Source organism: Pleurodeles waltl, chromosome 1_1, assembly GCF_031143425.1.
Source record: "Pleurodeles waltl isolate 20211129_DDA chromosome 1_1, aPleWal1.hap1.20221129, whole genome shotgun sequence".
Lineage (NCBI taxonomy): Eukaryota > Metazoa > Chordata > Amphibia > Caudata > Salamandridae > Pleurodeles > Pleurodeles waltl.
Window position 1 is genome coordinate 660,952,391 of NC_090436.1, and position 23,102 is coordinate 660,975,492.

The 23,102-nt window shown below is 43.7% G+C and overlaps 1 protein-coding gene across 1 annotated transcript in view; it reads left to right on the top strand.

Annotated features, from left to right (window-relative positions):
* The window catches only part of HSD17B4 (hydroxysteroid 17-beta dehydrogenase 4), a 640,476-nt gene that overhangs the window by 105,973 nt on the left and 511,401 nt on the right, over positions 1–23,102 (top strand). Inside the window, exons 3-4 of the mRNA XM_069226895.1 lie at positions 11,574–11,681; positions 16,676–16,735. Coding sequence (XP_069082996.1) covers positions 11,574–11,681; positions 16,676–16,735 — 168 coding nt within the window. The remainder of the gene's footprint in view (positions 1–11,573; positions 11,682–16,675; positions 16,736–23,102) is intronic.

A 23,102-nucleotide genomic window follows, 5' to 3' on the forward strand; every position in this document is an offset into this window, starting at 1 on the left:
TGTCACTTTTGTTGAGGCTCACAGAGGCACTACGTTTTTTGGAGTGAAGATGTGTGACCATTTGAGCTGGAAAGGGACTGACCAAGACCATTTCTGTCGGATATTTGGGCGGGCAGGATGGACTAGAGATTAAGGGCTTTATTACCACTTTAGCGGATGGGATACTTGTGACGGGTATCCCGTCCGCCGTTTTACGTTCCATAGGATATAACGGAAATTGTAATACGGCGGGCGGGATGCCCCTCACGTTTGTGACGGAGTATTCCATCCGCCAAGGTTGTGATCAGGCCATACGTCTAACGCATTGGTGGGGGTCTTCTTTTGGGGTTGGGCGGGGGCTCTGCTTCTCTTTTTGTGAATTATAAAAGCTGCTGGAGTACCTTATAATTCAGTTTGCGTTATGGTGCACACTTGCCAACCCTACCAGTGTAGGTGTGAGATTACCGTTTTTTAAATAATTTCTACCTTTGACCAATGTTTATATGGAATTCCGTATTGTTTTTAAGGCCTACCGCCTGCATGCAAAATCGTCGGAGTCCGCGCACGTGCTTGCTTCTCCGTGAGCTCTCTGCTGGCAACGACAGACCTGATTTACAGCGATTCGGTTCTTCGAGTCCGCAGTCAGCTCGTTGCTGCTGCTAGAGCCGGTGCACTGCCTGTAAGGGTCGGAGGAATGCTCTAGTCTGGGATGCAGAGATTTGGTGCAGCACATTATTGAATTAAAATGAATAAAGTACAACAACCTTATACGCAGCCCAAGCTGGCACGAGATGCTTTCACTATTCAATACTGCAAGGCCTCATTAAACTGCGTCACAGCGCGCTGTAAGCCCACTAGGTGAACAGTGGGCAGTGCAGGTGACACCTTCGCCGAAGGAGCACAATGGGAATCTGAACTGTTACTGACTCCCCCAACACCACCCCAGTACAGACAGGCGGTTTTCGGACGATCACATTTTTTTTGTATCAGAGGGGGTGTTGAGGTATAGTGGAACAGGCCATAGTGAAGGTTAATGAAGGACAAAGGGAGAGAAAACACAAGAAGGCAGGCGGTTATATAAGAAAAGAGGGGAGGGGAAAGGGAGTGTGATGGAAACAATAGTGATGGAGTGACTCATTCCTGAGGGAAAGGCAGGGCGAGAACTGAAGAGAAGCAAGGAGAGGGGGAACAGGGAAGAAGATTGAGACAAAGACTCGACAGAGAAGGAGGCAGAAGGAACAAGAGACTAAGAAATTAGGAAAAAGGAGAAGTGAGAAGAATAGGAAAGTGAGGTAAAGATAAAAAGAAAGAGGCATGGAGTGACAAACGCCTCGAGGCCAGGGCTGGCTGCCTTTTCAGAAGGCAAGAAAGGGAGCTGGATGAGTAAATCAAGGGAAGAGCTGGATGGTATTGAACGAGAAAGACCGGGAGAGGGAAAAAAACATAGACAGTTGTGACACAAAGAAGAATAGAAGCTGTGGAGGGATGAATAGATGAAGATGGCATCTCAAGGATGTATCTGGGTCAGAAACTGCATTGTTCTGTTGCCTGATCCGCGTACCTTATCCTGTCATCTGATTTCATGTGATGTCATTGTCAAGTCGGATGGTGTGATGTAGTACATAGCGATGTAACCATTATGCTAACAAGTGGTTTTTGAAGTTGAAAAATCCTACTTCTCTTTGGTCTTAAAATGTCCGCAACTCACTAAGCACTTGGCCTTCCTTGTTTAGATGAGTTTGGATTCGGCCTGGATTTTGGGCTTCATTGCAGAGTCACTAGATTTATTGTTACGCCTCATTTCTATACGTCCCTTGTGTTTGAAAGCCAAAGAATGTGTTCTTGTTACTAGTTGTTACTAGGACAATGTTGTATAGAAATCTACTTGTTTCGTAAATGTAGGAGGCTGGCCTGGCTTATAGTGGGTACCTGATGGTACTTACACCTTGTGCCATGTCCAGTTATCCCTTATTAGTAGATTACTAGTGTTCTAGCAACTTAGGCTCTTAGAGGTAGCTATAGCAGAGCAGCTTAGTCTGAACTAGGAGACATGCAAAGCTCCTACTTTACGACTTAGATCATATAGCACTATATCATAAGAATCACAATACTCAGAGTTAATAAAAATAAAGGTACTTTATTTTAGTGACAATGTGCCTAAAATATCTCAGAGGATATACTCCCTTAGGAGGTAAGTAAAATACACAAACCAAAATCAGGTAAGTAAACAGTTAGACAAGTAGTGCAAACACTGTAGAATACAATAGGATGCAATAGGCCTAGGGGCAACACAAACCATATACTAAGAAAGTGGAATGCGAACCACTTAGGGACCCCAGGCCTAGTGTAGTGTGTAGAGAGTCACTGGGAGTGTAAGAAAACGCTAAGATACCCCACTTGCCCAAGATACCCCACTTAAGACCCTGAAATGTAGGAGTAAAGGTACCCTACTTCCCCAGAAACAGACTAAAGTCGTGATAGGAGATTCTGCAAAGACCACAACAGACTGCAAAGCATTGAAGACGGATTCCTGGACCTGAGGACCTGCAAAGGAAGGGGACCAAGTTCAACACTCACAAAAGTGTCCGGGGGGGCAGGAGCCCACTAAACCCTGGATGAAGGTGCAAAATGGCTGCCTCCAGGTGGAAGAAGCTGAAGATTCTGCAACAACGGAAGATGCCAGGAACTTCTCCTTTGCACAGAAGATGTCCTACGGCGTGCTGGAGAATGCAGAGTTTTTTCCATGCAGAAAGACCGCAAACAAGCCTTGCTAGCTGCAAAGGTCGCGGTTGAAGAAAATGGGTGCTGCCCGGGCCCAGGAAGGACCAGGATGTCGCCATTTGGAGGAGGAGACAGAGAGGGGGCGCTCAGCAACACAGACAGCCCACGCAGAAGCAGGCAGCACCCGCAGAAGTACTTGAACACGGGTTCAAGAAAACTGAGCACGGCGGTCGTCTCAACACTACAAAGGAGGGTCCCACGAAGCCGGTGGTCAACTCCGCGAGTTGAGCAGTGCAGGACTGGAGTGCAGGGGACCTGGGCTGTGCTGTGCACGAAGGATTCCTTACAAAAGTGCACAGAAGCCCTAGCAGCTGCAGTTCACGCAGTACACAGGATTACTGTTTGGCGTGGGGAGGCAAGGACTTACCTCCACCAAATTTAGACAGATGGACCACTGGACTGTCGGGGTCACTTGGATCCAGCTCCTGTGTTCCAGGGACCACGCTCGTCACCATGAGAGGGGCCCCAGGGGACCGGTGAAGCAGAAGTTTGGTGCCTGCGGTTAGCAGGGGGAAGATTCCGTCGACCCACGGGAGATTTCTTCTTGGCTTCCAGTGCAGGGTGAAGGCAGACAGTCCCCAGAGCATGCACCACCAGGAAACAGTTGAAAAAGCCGGCAGAAGTCGAAGAGGAGATGCAGAGGAACTCTGGTGAACTCTTGCATTCATTATCTGAAGAGAAGCCCACAGGAGAGACCCTAAATAGCCCTCAGAGGAGGATTGGCCATCTAGTCAGGTAAGCACCTATCAGCAGGGGTCTCTGACGTCACCTGCTGGCACTGGCCCCTCAGAGGCCTCCATTGTGCCCTCACACCTCTGCATTCAAGATGGCAGAGGTCTGGGACACACTGGAGGAGCTCTGGGCACCACCCCTGGGGTGGTGATGGACAGGGGAGTGGTCACTCCCCGTCCAGTTTCGCACCAGAGCAGGGACTGGGGGAATCCCTGAACCGGTGTAGACTGGTTTATGCAAGGAGGGCACCATCTGTGCCCTTCAAAGCATTCCCAGAGGCCAGGAGAGGCTACTCCTCTCAGGCCCTTAACACCTATTTCCAAAGGGAGAGGGTGTAACACCCTCTCTCAGAGGAAATCCTTTGTTCTGCTTTCCTGGGACTGGGCTGCCTACACCCCAGGAGGGCAGAAGCCTGTCTGTAGGTTGGCAGCAGCGGTAGCTGCAGTGAAAACCCCTGAGAGCTGGTTTGGCAGTAGCTGAGGTCCATGCTGGAACCTCGGGGATGCATGGGATTGGCACCCCAATACCAGATTTGGCATGGGGGGGACCATTCCATGATCTTAGACATGTTACATGGCCATATTCGGTGTTACCATTGTGAAGCTACATATAGGTATTGACCTATATCTAGTGCACACGTGTAATTGTGTCCCCGCACTCACAAAGTCCGGGGAAATTTCCCTGAACTATGTGGGGGCACCTTGGCTAGTGCCAGGATGCCCCCACACTTAGTAACTTTGCACCTAACCTTCACCAGGTGAGGGTTAGACATATAGGTGATTTATAAGTTACTTAAGTGCAGTGTAAAATGGCTGAGAAATAACGTGGACGTTATTTCACTCAGGCTGTTGTGGCAGTCCTGTGTAAGAATTGTCTGAGCTCCCTATGGGTGGCAAAATAAATGCTGCAGCCCATAGGGATCTCCTGGAACCCCAATACCCTGGGTACCTAGGTACTGTATACTAGGGAATTATAAGGACGTTCCAGTGTGCCAATCAGAATTGGTAAAAATGGTCACTAGCCTGCAGTGACAATTTTAAAGGCAGAGAGAGCATAAGCACTGAGGTTCTGATTATCAGAGCCTCAGTGACAGAGTTAGGCACCACACAGGGAACACATTCAGGCCACAACTATGAGCACTGGGGTCCTGGCTAGCAGGATCCCAGTTAGACAGGCAAAAACAAACCGACACTCAAGTAAAAAATGGGGGTAACATGCCAGGCAAGAAGGTACTTTCCTACAGTAAACCAGTCCACTTGTCCTATTTTGAAACATCCATTGAAGTCCTATATTATGTAAATTTTTAGAAAACCCCTCTGTTCGCCTGATTATCCCCTTTTTGGGTTCACAATTATTGCTGCTTTTTCAACTTTGCACACTAGGTCACTTCACTTCTGTTCAGTCAAGTTAAAATTGGGGCTAAGCCTCAATGCGAATGCTTAACTTTCAAGTAAGGCCATAGTATAAGGTGCAGTAGATTACACCAATGGTATGGATGTTAAGTCACCCGTGGACCACAGTACATGTTGTGCTGTCCACTAGGCTGACAAAGTAAGCATGGTATCTGATAGACTTCTTTCCAGAGTCCTAACCTTTGAAAATTCTCCATGTGCCAAACTTCATCTGGAAATTTTCTAGCCGTACCTCTGCATGTCGGTGGGTGGTTTTGATAGGCTCCTTGTTAGCCGTGCTCGATTTGATGTGCACAATGCTTATTTAGGCGCCACCCCAACACGCATCACTTCTTTTCTTACTGTTCTGTCAGCACTGATCTAAAGAGAGCTATCTCTGGCCATTTTTTTGACTATTGTTTTGATGTTTTATTGATCATTTGATCAGTGTGCGCAGGGATGTACTCTAAAAATAAAATAAAAAAAACATTGGGGTTTAAGCTCTGCGGTTCCTGTCACAGACAGATTTCTGTGACAGACCACCACTTGGTTTGCCTCTGATGCCTAGAGCTGGGCCACAACTCGAGGGTCTGTCCTGATTGCCGTGCCATGAATCCAAACGTGGTTTGGGAATGTTCTCTGAAGCTCCTGGTTACCTGATGCTGGTCAACTCCGTGATGCTCCACATCCCGGATGCACAGAAGGTCTCAGGCGTGCTCCTGGCGCTACTACTAATCATGCTCAAAATCATAGTTGGGTAAGGCTCACAAAGAATCTAAGAAGGTGCAATGCTGTTCGACTACCCTGCACCTGTCCAAGTCTTCAGATGAGGTGTGGGAATGGTGCCAATGTTCCAGGCCTCACTCGCATGCCTTAGAGCCCACATTTTTCCAGTGACCCATGTCCAGGTAAAAGAATTGTATGAGGCCACACACCTCTTCTTTAGGCAGCCAACCCCCCCCCACCCCCCGGAGCACCTTCATATCCCACAGCTTTAGCAGGTGCCCTCACTGAATTCCTGCCAGCTGGTCTGTTGTCAGCGTTATTCGGCTTTGGAATTGTCACAAGACTGCAACCTTCCCCAGAGCTGGTCCCAACGATGTAGTTCCCAGCAGCGCACACTCAATCGTCTTTCGCAATGTTTCGAGCCTTGACATGGGTCTAAGTGAGCGACGTTCTTGGCCTCCTGCTGGTGGGCCACGTCAGGTGGCACATGCAGGCTCTGCAATGGGATTGGAAGCCTCAGCATCAAGGAACCTTTGAGGATTCCATCCAGGTGTCTGTTGAGACAGCAAAAGATCTGCGGTTGTGGCTGCTAGAATGCATTTGGACCAGTGGCAGGCACCTTTCCTTGTCCTATCCAGAGCTGACATTTGTGACAGATGCATCATTGCTGGGTTGGGGTGGTCATCTAGGAGAGGTGGAGATCAGAGGACTCTACATTAATTTGCTGAAAGTATGGAATATACGATTAACACAAAGTGTTTCTCCTGTTTATCAGAAGGAACAGGTGCAGGTTTTCAATTATGATATAAACTCCATACTGCTCTGCAACAAACAGATAGAGTGGGTTCATGGGTCGTGCACCAGGAAGCTTTGCACCTTTGGAAGGGGATGAACTGTTAGGGCATCGCAGAACCTAGCAGGATCATTGAACTTTTGGACGGACAAACTCAGCCAATGATGCCTAACAGATTATGAATGGCAGCTCCACTTAAATGTGCAAGGCGTCTTCCACCAGTGGGGAGAACCTTGGCTCAGTCTTGTCATTGCCGCAGAGTACATGGAGTCTCCAAGCTTCTGCCCACTGGACTTCCCAAGGCGACTCTCCTTTGAAAATACCTTTTTACTTAAATTGGAGCTTGGGACTCTTATACGCCTTCCGGTCTCTACCACTCCTGCCCAGAGTTCTGAAGAAGATGAGGAAAGACTACTCCAAAGTCATCCTAGTAGCCCGAGTAGACGAGAAGAGTGTGGTACCTGGTATGTCTGGCCATGAGCCTTTGTCCATGGTTCTGGTTGCCCCTACAGGAGGACCTCCTGTCACAACAGAAAGGCAGGGTCCTCCATTCAAATCTGCAAAACCTTCACCTCCATGTGTGGAAATTGAGTTTTGGCAAATTATGACATTTGATCTTCTTCCTGAACTAGTAGGTGTCATTTTGGCACCTGTCATCCCTCCACTCAAAAAGCTTATGTGGGGAGCTGGGGAAAGTTCATCTTGTGTTCCTCCCTAAATAGTAAGCCTCTACAGGCACAGATGTCTGACATACTTTTGTTTTGTCTTTCGCTACCCCACCAAGGCCTTGCTGTGACAACAGTTAAAGATAATTTGTCAGCCTTTTTGACCTCCTTATGTTTGCCTGATCAGCCATCTATTTTTAAACAACCAGTTGTGGTGATGCATTTCTTAAAAGGCTGGTTCGTATGTTTCCGCCAATGCATTTTTGTAATGCCTCAATTGGACCTTAGTCTGGTTCTTACATTCCTCATGTGTTTTGCTTTTTGAATGGATGCATAGCTGTTTCCTATGCCTATTGACACTGAAATCACCCCTTCTGATCAAAATTGTTTCTGGTTGTTGCTGGAGTGAATTGTAGGTTCTATCGGCTCCACAAGTGGGCCAAATAGTTTTTTGAGACATACTGGTCCTTTGGACAAAAGATGCTTTTCTCCCGAAAGTTATAATTCCCTTCAATATAGGGCAGGTCATCACCTTACCTGCTTTCTCCACTCTTCCTCATCCATCCAGGGAGGAAGAATGTTTACATTGTCTTTACTTAAAAAGGACCCTTAGCTTCTACAAACATCACACCAAAAGAAAATTGTATGGTCTATCAACTGTGTGTGGGGTTTTCTGGGATCAAAAAGGGGAGAGCCTTACATAAAAGAACCATCTACAGATGGATGATGATATACATCAAGATCGATTACGTCTGGCCAGGAAACAGCGTCCTGAAGGTTTAAATGCTTACTTAACCAGAACAAAGGCTGGTACCATGGTGCTTGCGCATGCTGTGCCAGTCTTGGATGTCTGCCAGGCCTCTACATGGATGACACTCCCTATGTTCACAAGCCACTACTGTCTAAATAACTAGGTTCAGTGGGAAGGCCATTTTGCCCAGTTTGTCCTGCAGGATTTCCTGATCTAAGTGATTCTGCGTAACTACCACCATAGGAGGTACTGTGTTGGTATCTTTTCACAAGTTGTGGACTCTGCAGTTAGAAGTATCCATCAGAACAAACAGTTACTTAGCTTTGGTAACGTTCTTGCTGGTTAATACTCTATCAAACCGCAGTTCTTCACTGAGCCGGCCTCCTCTCCATTCTGTGGAATGGATTCCTACAGTCTATATTAATAAAATCCCAATCTAGAGATCTGCACATGAGGTAAAGTTCAATTTATGACTCATTAGCCCAGCTTCTTGAATCAAAATCTTAATAAAAGAAGATTGTTTTTTATTCATTAACTCTGATGCTCTGTTATCTGGACCTACACTGCTTGACAGCCAGCTTCCAGACATGGTCAGGAATAGCTTAACTGCTTCCCCCGGCCTAAAATCTGAGGAGTCCTACTTTAGATTTAATGACTTTTCTTTTGCCTTGGTGACTTGACTTTAGGTGGAAGGAAGCATGATATACATGAAGAGACTGAAGCTCTGGAGGGTGACCGTTTGATTAATGTCTCATTATTGACCGTTTCCTTTCCTTCTGTACCTGTTTAGATAGCATGCCCTCCCTTGAGAGCAGCTAAATATGGAACCCCTGACACATCCCCACCCTACCCTGGTGGAGGCCCAAGTGCCATTACTTAGATCAGCACCTTTTGGTTTTGACAGAATTCAGGTCTCTGATGCAGCAATGGTTGAGTTCCTCTTACCTGGAACATGGATTTCTTTGCTTTCTTCGTCTCCCATATGGAATGACAGGTGTATCAGGTTAGGGCTCTGATGTATTGGAAATCATCATCTCTAGTTCACGAGAAAAAGTGAAGTTGTAAAATAAAGGGAGCTGCAGGGTGTGATTTTAGGACACATGACATTGTAAGTACCGTTAAAGGCTAGATAGCATAGTATACACAATATAATGAAGAATAACTTTCCTTATTTAGCGGAGGTATTGTCTTAGAGGTTAGGCTTTTGGCACAGGAGTGCCAACATTCATTGTCTTCCTTCAGCAACAGACGGTGACAATATTGTGACTAGTAAATTTAGTCCACCCGTTCAGGGCTGGCTGTAGGGTGGTGTGACCATTGCAGCCGCACCTAGTGCTGACTTCGGGGACCTTGTTTAGAAATAACACTGGGTTACAAAGCAACTGCTGCTGAGTTCCCTGTGTATCCATCAGTTTTCAGGCAACAATACAAATGTTGCGATAACTCTCGTTATCACTATTCCTGCTGGAGAACGATTGGAGTTGTGTCTCGTGGCAGATAAAGTAGCACAGAGGGTTAAGATGACTGCTGCAAAGAACATGTACCACGCAAATCACCAAACTGTATTTTATGTGGATTGCTCAGTAGGCTACTGCTTTTGTCACAGGTCCTTTTTGTAACCTGCAGTTCATAAGTTACGACCCTAATGAGAGCTGCATGGAACACTGTGTTTCTTCCCCCACTCTCTCATTATCCTAATGTTGCTAAAAAAAGGGTTAATTTGGGCAGAAATACCACTGCTATATGTTTTAAATCCTGAGTTTGTGCTTGTGAAAGCAAAACATTCTTAAAATACACTGCCTACTAGTATTGGTACTAATATTAGTGGCCTGTGACTCCTCCGCTTTGTAATACTCATTGGCTCTGTATAATGTGTGTGATATTAAGTGCTCTGAGACACTACACTGGTATGAATAGTGCTATAAAACAAATGAAATGCACATTAGAGAGGGGTTATGAAGTGATGAGCGGCACTGGTGGACTCTGTTAGTGAGGGAATTCATGGAGGAGGTGGTTTTTGGAGGGGGTCCAACAAAGATTGTCCTACTAGGTGCCTCCAGCTCTAAAGCTGGCCCTGAGAACAGTCTTTCCATCTCTTCCAGCTATCATTGTAATTGTTTTAGGGAGTTGTTTTGAATATTTGGGGGTTCTTATCTTAAACCTCCTCAGATGCGAGCATATCCACTGCTTCCAGAGATGTGCTTCTGGCTCCTGTTCGAGGGAGCAGATGTACATATGCTGCTTTGTCCTTGGCCCTAGCTCCCAACCAGTGGTTTATTTGTAAATAAAAATGTGCCGGTGCCCAAAGCTCTCCTCTGAAACACACGGCTGCAACAATTAAATGTGCAAGCACGGAAGACTGAGGCAGCACAATCCTGAAGCCATCTCTGGCCTCTTTAATCCATTTACAGCCACTTCCTGACCCTTCAACTCACTCTTGAAGCTTTCTGCTTTCTCCTATTGTGACACTTTTTCGTTTTTCTCTTCCTCCGTCTGACCCATACGTGTCTTTTGCTCGCGGTAAATGCCTGAGGCAGAAAAATGACTGCCAGCCCTCAAAAATAAGTGCCAGTGTCTCGCACGCACTGGAAACCACGGCTCAAATTAAGCACTGCTCCCAACCTCTTTTTTATGTGTCTGACATTTACAGCCCCTTTTAATCTTTTTATCGGTCTTTATACTCTTGATTAAGGCGTTGGGGGAGATTGGGGATCTTTCATTTACTGCTTTCGCCCCCCAAATCTTCTCAGATTAATTGATATTATGATTATGTCAGGGAGTTGTGTTTAAGTTGCTTTCTGGTTTCACTGAGAGGAGGAAATTGCACACTTTCCAATAAACCTGACTCCCGATTTTTGCAGCAAAAAAATTGCTTTAATTTGACTGTGTCTCGCGCGAAAATGCCTTTTACTAAGTATAAGTCAATGGAGCTAATAATATACATCTTGCTGATTATTTTTTTTTAAACGTCTCTTACTTTCCTTTTCTAAAATGCTGGCATCTATGATATGGTGCTCCTTGTACCAATTGCAGCGACATAATTGTGAAGAACATTTGCTATATGTATGTGGTAAAGTACACGCAAATATGAAATTGAGATTTGCACTGCTGCATGTTTGCTAATATTTTCTCATTGTCAAGAAATCTTCCTGATGTGTTCTTCATTCTTTTATTTACAATACACAAACGGGCAGCATCCGCCTCTTTGTTGGTCTTGCTGGGTTTGTTTTCTACAGGCCGCTGACCTTTATTCCTCGATGAAGGCCTCCGGTTGAGGGAAGCGGTGCACTTTCATTTTACTCTGCAGGAGTATCTGAAATGGCGGCCGTCTGTTGGGAGTGCACGTGTCTACACGTCGACCACGGCGGGGCTGCGCTGCCCGCGAAAGCGACATTTCCAAATGGGATGTACACTGGCATGTAAAATGTGCAGTAACTACCAAGGGGCAGGCCCTGAACTTTCCAAAAGGTCTCTGCGTGCACAGTTTAGCATTTCAAGTGGATTAACCTTATCGGAAAATGCACGTGTTTCCTCTCAGCTTGCACATTACCTTGCCAAAGCCATATCTTTAGGGCCTTTTCAAATGCCCCGTAACAGAATCAAATAAATCCAGACTGTGCTCGTATTAATCTGGATCGGATCGCTTGAATTAAAAAAAATATTGATAATGCTTGAAATGCCGGTTGCCGTGTACGTTGAATTTCAGCAATATGGGCGTGTAATATTAAGTGACTATTCTTTTTTTTTTTGTACAGTGAATGACCTCGGAAGCACTACCAGTGGAGGCGGCAGCAGTTTCTCCGCGGCTGACCGTGTCGTCGAAGAAATAAAGGCCAAAGGGGGGAAAGCAGTTGCCAACTATGGTATGGCTAAAGGATGGCTACTTACTGTTGATTAAAATACCACAAGGCTTTGTGTCGCCTCATGCTGTGCTTATGCATAAGGCACAGGTGTAGATTCTTCCTCCCGTTGTTTGTGATGAAGTGTTGACATATAATGCAAAACGTGTAATGCTCTATTTTAAAACAAACTAAAGTTAAATCGAGTGCAGGGCTCAAGAATCCTAAAGCAGACAGATACCTGGTTATGATGGGTAAGGTGCATTGTTTAGCCAAATATGTATTTTTTCTGGAGATTAAGCTGATTTTAACCTTTTTGTACGCCTATTTTAATTATTATATACTTTTACGTTTTATGTGATGCATCATACTGTTTGTTGCTTTTATGGCAAGCTGCCGAAATAAAGTATTTGATGATGATGATGACGCCAAAAATGAACTTGGATTATAAACCTAGATTCAAAACTGCCCGACTTGATCTGCCAGTTTTCCCAACCAGCTTCTTGCTCAACGTCTCACACACATAAAAATACACGTTACTTTTAGAAGTAAACTCATTATTTAAATTCATACTTTTTTACTGGGCATTTTCACGCTGGAAATATTAACTTAAGTAAAGAATGTTCAGAATGATTAATTTTATTTTATATATACATATATATTTAGGCACATTCAAACACTGTGGGGTCTTAGTTAAAAGCTCTGTGTGTTGCCGTTATGTCACTTTTTGTGACACACTGACTGTGTACAGTGCAGGACCATATCTACAAGGCCATGCAAAGCCACTTTGCCTGTTTTTTCATGGCCTTGTAGATACGGTGTAAGGCAACGCAGTATAAGTCGCTGAGTTATCTTACACCGTGACAGGGAAGCGTTCCATGGGCATTGCAGTGAGTTTTACCACGCAACATCCATGGGTTTTGACCCATTCCCAGATTTACAAGGATCTGTTCACCTGGGAATGTGTCGGCATCTTACGACTCTCCTCCTCGTTTTTTCCTCCTTCTATGTGTGCTACATTCTGCACCATGCGTAGAAACAGGAAAACGCCTCCACGGATTCTTTTTGTGGAGGAAGGTGTCCCTTCCTGGACAGCAACAATCCTGTTTGCAACACAGGCATCCTTGTACCATGGTGCAAGAGTGCCTGCATGAGCGCTAAGTAGCCCATTATGCGCAAGTGCAGGGGGAGAGGACAGAAATGTGCGCCATATCTTGTATATAAGGCACATTTCTGCCATTTCCCTGTGGCACAGGACAGCGCAGCAAGGTCACTTGATTCGCTGCCTTTCCCTCAGGGGGCTAGCAAATAAGCCCCTCCATCTTAAGTGTGCAGCAGTGTCCGATGCAATCTGGCAGTACCAGAAGGCTAGTCCTATAGGCCAGCGTGTGGGCTGGATTTTCGGCTACCTGTGGTCCTCTTATGGTTTGGTGGGTCATTTTGTTACTGTCTACTACCACAAACACAGCCTGCAACAAACAGAAATGTAGTCTGTATATCAATTTGTTCTAATTCCTTTGTTTAAGGTGGGCACTATCATCTAGCGAATGCATTTTGTGGATGCCTGTTTCCTCTCTTTCTCTGTATCTGACCACCCATCTGTCAAGTAATCTGAAGTAACAGATGGGTAATTTGGCACTTTATAGAGTGTGGAACTAAGTGAATTCATTTTTTAAGTGTTAGCAATGTTTAACTTCTTTTAAAGCAGTGGTTCTTAACATGTGGTGTGGGGATCCCTAAAGGTCCATGAAGCCTACTCAGAGGATTTGCGACTGCTTAGAAAATTAAAGAAAATTAACAAATTATTACAGCGTATTTAAATAGGGAATCAAAATGTAGAACTGAACATTTGAGAACAAAGTGGAGGGTGTGTTGAAGTCACTTAGAGTTTCTTTAACCCAGGAATAGAGCATCAATTTCTCCTAACAGATGGAAAATGCTGCCATTATGCAGCACCTCAAGCTAAGAACTAATGCCTTCTATAAAAACCACACAGGATTTGTGTTTAGAAATCTACCTTAGAACTGGTATTTTCAGAAAAATATGAAGTGGTGGTGGGTTGGGGGTGGAGAATCAGGGATTTTACACAGTCCTTATGTTATTTTCTTGAAAGCTGTATGTTGAATCCACTTGGGCGCGAAAATGGCCTTCAGAGTGAGCCTATGTAAATTTCACTCCTTAATATTGTGGTAGCAGAATACGAAGATTCTGTTGCACTCAAAAATGTCACTCCACACCATTGATCTTGCAGGAAAAATCATCACCTAGACATCTGGCCCATTGAATTATCAAAGTAATACAAGTGGGACTTTTCAATGAATGAGTTCAGGATCAGTAAAAAGTTAAAGGGTTTTAATACAAAAATCTCAAAAAGATATGGAAAATATATGCCATGGAGGCTCAGATACAGGGACATAGTCAGAAATCAGAGTTATTCTAAGCCCCAATAGGCAACAAAAGTCATGGTCCTAAAAACAGGGGTAAGGGACGTCTCTCAATAAACGGACTGTGTCCTGTGAGAAAAACGAAAAGTCTCTGGCTCACCCCCCAAACCAGGGATTTTTTTTACACATCTTATGAATAGGTAATGAGCAAAGACCACAAGTTCAGCATGGCATGACTAGAAATAACACATATATTGAGCAAATCAGAATTAAGATAGACACAAACAGAAATATAACCCTAACCCTTTTCTATTGAAAGGAAAACTCCAGCAGCAACTACCCAGCCCAGAGATGTACAACACAATATAAAACGTTTTCAAACAAATACCCATACTCTGTTGTATTCTAACAAGCCTATATCACATCTGAACTCCCAGCTGAAGTGTCCTTGGGATTGATACAGTCAGTACACAAAGAAAAGTTAAATTTTTCAAAATACACGCTCTCTGAGGAAAATAACCAATTGCGTCACAGCGTCTTGTGCTCTGCGAAGACTGTGGGGAGAGAAGACATGCATGGGGACTTTGATTTGGTGCAGGGGTAGTGTGCAGAAGCAAGATTAACAGAACTGCGAAACAGCATCCACGTTAATAAAATGGTGTCTCTACCAAAATGTGGCACAACTTAACTACAATAATAAACACACTTCTAAACACCTAAAAATAGTTTCAAGTGCAACATTAATGATTTATCAGTTACAACTATATTCATCATAAAAATCATTAGTATTCCAAAGTATTTTGTGACCCAAAATTGCATACTTAGAAAAAGCTACTACAATACTGATGATGGTGTATATCAGAGGAGTGCTGAACTGCGACAAAGCTCTTTTTGCTGACAATTCCAGCAGTGTGTTTTTAGACATCAGAGTTTCATATAATACGTGTCAGACTGACAATGTCATAATGAGCACTACATGTTTTGTTTTATATTTAACAGTCTAGTTTCAGATTTGTTAATTAATTAGATCTGTCATAAAGTTTGAAATGGTTTTACACTTATGTTTTCTAGGTGTTACATGCAGACTTTGGGCCTGATTCATAAACTAGACTTTTGAGTCGGTTTGCTCTATTGAATAAGTTTACTACTTTTTTGTATTCACAAACTACACTTTTGTAGTAAGTGGAGCGCTGCACATGACCAACCACTGGTACTGCAATACCCTCCTGTAGAAAATAGTGGAGGTAGGGACTTAGAATAAAGTCCCATAGGAAATAATGTTACATTATTTAAAATAGTTTGAAATACAAATAAATATTAATGAATATTAAAATATATATACTAGTGCATATTTGTTATTTATTTTAAATATACTTAAATATGTACTGATAATTTTTTTAAATGTGTTTACATTTGTTTGTTTTCACCGGTCTCAATTGAATTTAACATTATTTCAGATTAAATTAACATTATTTACTAACAGGTTTTATTTTAAGTCATTGCCGTGATCATTTTTTACGGGAAGGTATTATGTACCTGTAGTTTGCCATGTGTAGTGCTGGTCTTACTACAAAAATTAAGTTACTACAAAAGTGCAGTTTATGAATACTAAAAAGTAGTAAACTTGTTCAATAGTGTAGACTTAATAATAAGTGCAAGTTTCCTATGTGAATCAGTCCCATTTTTCTTCCTGTTAAGATGCATTTTGAGGTGTCTGGCAAGAGAGAACTTTTCTCTTTGCATGAGTATTTTTTTGTATTCCAAATGAGAGCATTCTTGTTATACCACTGCACATGTACCTTCGCTTACTCTACACATGCAGCATCCTCTCGTCAAACCCTGCTGCCAGCTCTCTGTTCAGTGCTGTTGTACCAGTTTGCCTCTCACCACTTGCTCTCAATTTTTAAGCATAAGCAGTTTATGAAAAATGTGAAATTTGTAATAGACCATAAACAAATATCACATGTTGTCACAGATTCCCTCACTTATAAGCCTGCTCTCCCCAGTTGAATTGCAGGACCTTTGAGCATGTGCATCCATCTGTATGGAAAGACACATCGCTGTATTAAACTGAATAACATTGGAATTATGTGATGCAGCTTAATATGAGTAGTTGCCTGGAAGTTCATTTAAAAAAAACAGCACTGGTCGTGACAGCTGAACTGTTGCACCCTAAAATACTGCACTTGTCCTTTTTCAACAGTGTGTACATCTCCCATTTTCCATGTGTTTCCCCCCACCCCCTCCAGTGAGCGGGAGCTGTGTTCGCTTGTAGCCAGAACTAGCATCTCATGCTGAATCGGAGTTGTTTCTAGACCAATCTTAGTTAGAGGCCACCCCACATACCCTTTTGTTCTGTGTGCTTCTTTACTAGAAAAAGTTTTCATGGCTTCTTATTCCCCCTTTCGAGTATGCAATGGTGTCTGCTTCTCCATGTCTTTCAGGGTTCTCTAGTCCCTATTATGTGCCTTTTTACATCTCTGTTTCAGCTACATACACTAAGTTATGCCAGGTTGTTCAGAACTGGAAACCTGGACAACCTCTGCTGTAAAAGTACTGGTGTTTTCTAACACTAAGTAACATTTCTTTTATCTTGAGTCATCTTTTGAGGCCCTGTGTGGTTTCTTGTTTTAGATTCTGTGGAAGATGGTGAGAAGGTCGTCCAGACTGCTCTTGATGCCTTTGGAAGAATAGGTAAAGTTGAAAATTAATTTTCATTGTTTTCACAGATGACATTAAAGCTGTTACACATGATATGATGCTGTCCATGCTGATCACGATTACATCTGATTACAGCTCTAACTATAACCATACAGTAGAATATATTCTCACTTTTATGGTTCAACCCATCTTCCAGTGGTAGTCACTGTGGTGATCAAAAACTTATCATTGATCCTACAATTTACTGGAAAGATTGTTAAGTTAGTGGACAATGTTCAATTGATCTCTGTTGTTCTGCAAGTGTGAGAGACTGGCTCCTTGTTGCAGTACCGCCCCTCACTTGGAGTGCACTGGGATCCTCCTAACCAGGTTTCCAGTGCCAGTGTTCTTTCCCTAAAACATGGTAAAAGTAATTGGATACACCTTTAGCTACCACTATAAGTCCCTAATAAAAGGTACTTAGGTACACATGGCATGGGTAAGCCCCAGAGGGCAGCAGCGCTGGTTGTGCCACCCTCAAGGGTTATACATCCAGATGCACCCAGCATTGCCATTGCAGGCTGAGTGTCCTGGTGCAAACCTAAAATACAAACTCAACATGGCACACCGCCTGTGTGCCCTGTCCACTCTACACTACATATGTTATGGGCAAGTCACCCCTCTAGCAGGCCTTCCAGCCCTAAGTCAAGGTGCACCATACTATATGTGAGATCATAATTCCATGAGCAATATGCCCCCACTGTGTCCTTGCCAAACCTGGGACATAGTGAGTGAACAGAGTAGCCATTTTAATGTATGTGCTGGACACTGGTCAACACGAGTTTTCCAGCTACATAATGGCTACTCTGAGCCCTGGGTTGTTTGGTATCAAATAACTCAGAATGATACATCCAAACTGGTACCAGTACTGCTTTTTCTTTTTTTTTTTTAAAGTACCCAGGGGTTGCCTTAGAGCGAACTATCCTGGCATGGTTACTGACAGGTTCCAGCAAGCCTGCTACATCCAGACAGCTAATACACTTGGGGAGAGCCTTGCCTCTCTGGTTTGTGAAACAAAGCCATTCCTGGGTGGAGAAGCTCACACCACCCCACTCCTCACCCCCCTTCAGGAATGTGCACTGCCCTGACAGTGAGCTTCAAAGGGCTACCACCCTTGAAACTCAACCCCAAGCCTGCTGCTAGCAGCAGATGGCCTCCCCCTTTTGCAAACCCCCACTTCTGGAAGGAGCAAAGGCCGGAAACCACACAAAGGGTAGAAGTGGCCTCACTGAGTATGCACCATCCCCAGGGGCTTGCAGGCAAAGTGAACCCTTCATTGCATTTTTCTCCATCTTGGAATGAAGGAAAATAGCCAATCAGGTTTAGGGAAGTGACCCTTCACACAGGAAGTGGTCACTGTAGTGGGTGTAGCCACCCAAGGGTAAGTGTCCCATTGAACTCTACCAGGTTCCCCCTAAAACTCCCACTAAATTCAGTATTTAGTGGGCTCCCCTAGATCAAGAAAACAGATTTGAAAAGGATTCGAAGAAGAAAAGAAGACCAGCCCCAAAAAAAGACCATAGCAAGAGAACTGAGAACCTGTTGCACAAAAAAAGGCGCCAAACCCTGCCTGCTGCATCCAGGACTCGAAAATGGCCGCTGCGGAGGAGCTGGACACTGGACCAACCCCAAGAAACACAAGGGGCCTCCAGACTTCAAGAATCATTCCAGATCTCCCTCCTTAGTGGAGGCACCACTCAAGAAAATCAAGAAACCTGCAAAGGACGAACAAACCAGTGAGGGTCACTTCATTGAATCGCTGATATCTCCGCGACCGCAAGTCACAGACGGACCTGAAAACACACTGAAGACCGCCCGGATGTGACCTACAACTGTGCCAAGTTTGGTGGCACTGCGCCCTCTAGTGGCCGAGTTACACCAATACCCTGGGTACTGGTCAAATGACGTCAGACAAGCAGAAAACCAGCTCTCCCAGAGCTGAAAAAGGATCAGGAGGAAGGCCCAGTCGAGGGACCTCAGAAACACCCCGCACCTCCGACCAGAATGCCCCCATTGTCCTGTAAGCAGCCCTCAAAGTGACTCCCCTGTAGCTCCAAAGGACTCCGTTCCGCATAGCTCCTGGGCCTCCAACTTGCCCTGCTCCTGGTCCCCCTGGGCCGGGATCAGCTGTGTGCCCCGTGTCCTCAACCCCTTGCGACCCCAACAGCCCAAGGGGACCCCCAGGCACCATCTTTAAATCTGCAAACCAGCTCCTTTTCCAAGTGGCCCATCTAGGTGGCCCTGTGCCAAAAGTATTTCTAACGCAGCTCCTGCCTGCACCGGGAGCCGCCCAAGGCTTTCTAGCTGGCACAATGTGCCCACCGACTCTTGCGACCATCCTGCGTGCGAAAGAAGAGACTGGTAACTCAACTGTGTGATTTGTAATGCATTTTTAAAGGTGACTGTGCATTGATTCCAATGGTGCGTAATTCCGCACAGAAAGACTAACTTTACCAAAACCTTAAAAAGTCATATCTCAGAAAGTACTTAACGTACTTTAAAGATCTTGGTCTTAAAATGTATATAAAAATCTGAAGTATATTTTTTATAAATTCTGGTCTTGTTATTCATTGAGTGTGTGTGGTGCATGATTGGATTTGTGAGTACAGCAAATGCTTAGCACATCTCCTGTCTAAGCATAACTGCTCGAGCAGCTACCTTAAAAATTGGAGCATTAAGTGGTCTAATTTTTACATCTGGAAACCGTGTGGTTGCCTGAACCCTCTGCATAGTGTGCTTGGATTTGCACACTGCATAGAGGACCATTCTCCAACAGTAAGTCATGTTCAAAATTTCTAATGAGCATTCTTCCTGACTTGGGGTAGCGTATTTGCAATGTCTTTCTACTAATGCTTTGGATGACCAACCATTTCACTTAATGGTTATAATAACTTGCAGAGTGTACTCTTTTGTTCTGGGACATCCGCTGACAAGGAAGAGACTCTTCAAACTTTGGAGCATCACCTGACTTTGGTTTATCTCCTCTCCGTAAGGTCCTGCTTTTTAAAATTTACTTTCAGAAGAGTTTGCATCTCTCTCATGATACTGCCTGGCCAATATACATGTCATATAGCTTAATATACTTGCCAGCATGTTCTTAGTTTGACACTCTTTACAATAGATTTTTTTTCCCTCTTTTTTTGTAATTTTTTTTTTTAATCAAGATCCAACAACATAAACAAAAAACCCTTCAATTACCAATAGTTTCCAATGGGATGATACCAGATGAATACATGTGAATATCAACAGACTAAATAATGACCCAGATTTATTCTATTATTAGACCTGGATATAACTATGCATGGTTGTCTTGAAAAAATACACCCCAAATCTGAGAAACCTTTTTACCACCGCCCACTCTCCTAGCATACCTCATTTCCTGATTTCTGACCTGCATCATTTTATTCAGCCACTCTCCAGGAGAGGGAGTTTGATCGGAGCGCCAGTTTCTTAACAAAATAGATCTAGCAACCGCAGTGGCAATGAACACTAGTTTTTCCCACCTGGGTGGAAGCCTTGCTCCGGGGTCGTAGCCGAAGCCCACCAACCAGATGCTGGGAGATATAGAAATCTGAGCAATAGTTGTTAATATCTTAAATACCCCATCCAAATATTCCTGAATAAGTGGGCAAGTGGCAATCACGTGTGTCCAACTGGCCACACTTACTGCCTTGCAACGAAAACAGAGATCAAGTCAGCTGGACACCATCAGAGATCAGGCTTGCTGGGTGCAGTATAATAACCATTTACTAAATAATACCATACAATGCCAGTTTGCGCCTCTGAGTACTGTACAATTTAAAGAATTGATCTTCTCCCAACACTCCCTTGACAGATTGAGGTCCTGTTGACAATCCCATTTTCTTGCTGCCTTTGCCCAGAGATCAGTCTTTGCCTGCTCTAGGAGTAACCTTCTCCATACACCAGCTCTCCTTACCCTGAGAGGGTCTGCCAGTTTGGCAACTAATGTCTGTGTAGCAAAGATTAAATCGATATCTAGGTCCCTCAAACTATGGAGTATATTACTATATGATCCCACCAACAGGAAATCATTTTGAACAGCCGTCTGAATATTTGGAAGAGTTTTCCAGTTATCGTTGCTGCAAAAGTACCCTATCTTCCCAAATCCTAGATAGTCCCACCTCTTCACTATCTCTGGATCGAGCTGAGAACCAGTACGCAACGTAAGCAGTGTAAGAGGAGTAAAAAAGTGCAAATATGGGCTTGAGTATCTTTCGAAAAAATCAGATTTCCTTCTAAGGAGCCATTTAAGAATCTTGTATCAAACTTTTCTTGGGGATTTCACCAGTAGTGCAAGATTCCTAATATAATGCTCGCTACAAATTAAAGCGCGAAAATCCTGAGAAAATAGCCAGCCCAAGGGTTGATTGGCTTTAAAATTGGTCAAGTAATGTGCAAAAAAAGCAAAATAATAATCTTTAAAGTTTGGTAATGCTAATCCCCCCTTTTCTCTATCAGCATAAAGTGTACTAAGCGCAGCACACGCTTTCTGATTTTGCCAAATAAATGAGCAAAACATGGACTCTAATTTCTTGAAAAACAAAGACGTTAATACGCAAGGAATGGCCAAAAACAAAAAATTAAATAATGGTAATAAAGACATGTTAATCAATGCAATTCGGCCAAGAATAGAGAGAGGAAGAGACCACTGGCGCACAAGTAGGGCCTGGATTTTCAAGAGCAAAGGTGCATAATTGAGATTGTACAAGTCTCCTATATCGGATGAAAAATTAATCCCAGGGTATCTTTTTTGGTTTACTATTCACACTATTCAGGGAGCAGTCTAATAGAGGAAGAGCCACAAAGAATATCGTTCTTAATCATTAATCTTGTAGCCACCAATTTGCTCAAATTTGAAAAACTCCTTAAGAGCCGCCTCCTGGGAGGACCGCTCTTCATCCAAAAACATAATATCATCAGCATATAGTTTAATCTTCCCTATTGACTTCAGGGGGGAATGAATCCAATTACTCTATCTGATTTTAATCGCTAAGGGTTCAATAAAAAGAGCGAAAAGAACAGAGGATAAGGGGCATCCTTGACGAGTCCCGCGCCGAATTGAAAGCTGACCAATACAAGCAGAATTAATTATGAAATTGGCTTCAGAGCTTTGATATAGCCTTTGAATTAACGAACTGACCTGGGAGGGCACCTTATATCTGGACAATATTTCAAATAGTGTATCCCATACAACTAGATCAAAAGCTTTTTCCACATCTAATAAAAGAATGATGGCAGCAATTTTATTAGAAGCAAAATAGTCAAGAGCCTCGACTAAATAGTGTGTATTAGTCGCAAGTTGTCGACCGGCAATAAACCCATTCTGGTCAGGGTGCACCAGTTTAGTGACAACCCCTTTAAGCCTATTGGCCAAACGTTTCGTGATGATTTTATAATCTGTATTTAACAAAGAGATTGGACGATATGCATTAGGGTCTCCCCTCTCCTTATTTTTTTTTGGGGGGAAAGCTAACCACGTTCCCCATGTACCAAGAACTGGGGATCCGTTCGCCCTTGAGCAAGTCATTAATTAAAGACAAAAAATCATCTCTAAAAACATTAATGAAAATTAAAAAAAATTTAGCCGGGAAGCCATCGGGTCCACAGGCCTTACCCATGGGGAGGTTTTTCACAACCTCTAGGCATTCTGACTTCGTAAATGGCTGCAGAAGAGCGTCACTGTCTTCTTCTGTGAGAGTAGGAATATCTAATTTTCCTAAGAAATCCCTAGTAGTCTTAAGATCAATATCCTTGGTTTTACTATAAATTTGTCTATAATGTTCCAACATGATTTTACCCACTGCTCTGGAGTCAGTATGCCTTTCCCCGGAAACAAGGTACCTCAGTGCATGTATCATATTGCTCGCAATTTGGTCTCTAGCTTGCCAAGCCAAAAATTGCCTGTAAACTCTCTTCATATACCTTCTGTCTGTGAGTCTGATATCCTTTGTCAAATTGCTTTAAAAAACTGTTATACAATGACCGTTTAGCTAGTTCGAAAGATTTTCTATTATTTTCCGTAGGGGTATGGAGATAGCTAAGCTTCTCTGCAGTGCTTCTTCCAGTGCTCTAGCTTGTTGCTTCTGATAACTTATCTGCTACCCCCTTAGCGATTACCAGCCCCCTAAAAATAGCCCTTAAATGCATCCCAGACCATAGATTGAGTTTAAGTTCCCTGATTGCATTTAAAAAATGCAGTTACTTCAACCTCAGAGACCTTTACCCATCCCTCGTCCTGGAGGAGTTTCTGGTTGAACAGCCACCTTCTAGGTTGGGACGTAGAATATTCTGGAAAAAAGAACAGTTTCAGTGCCAGGGTGGCATGGTCGGATAAACCAGA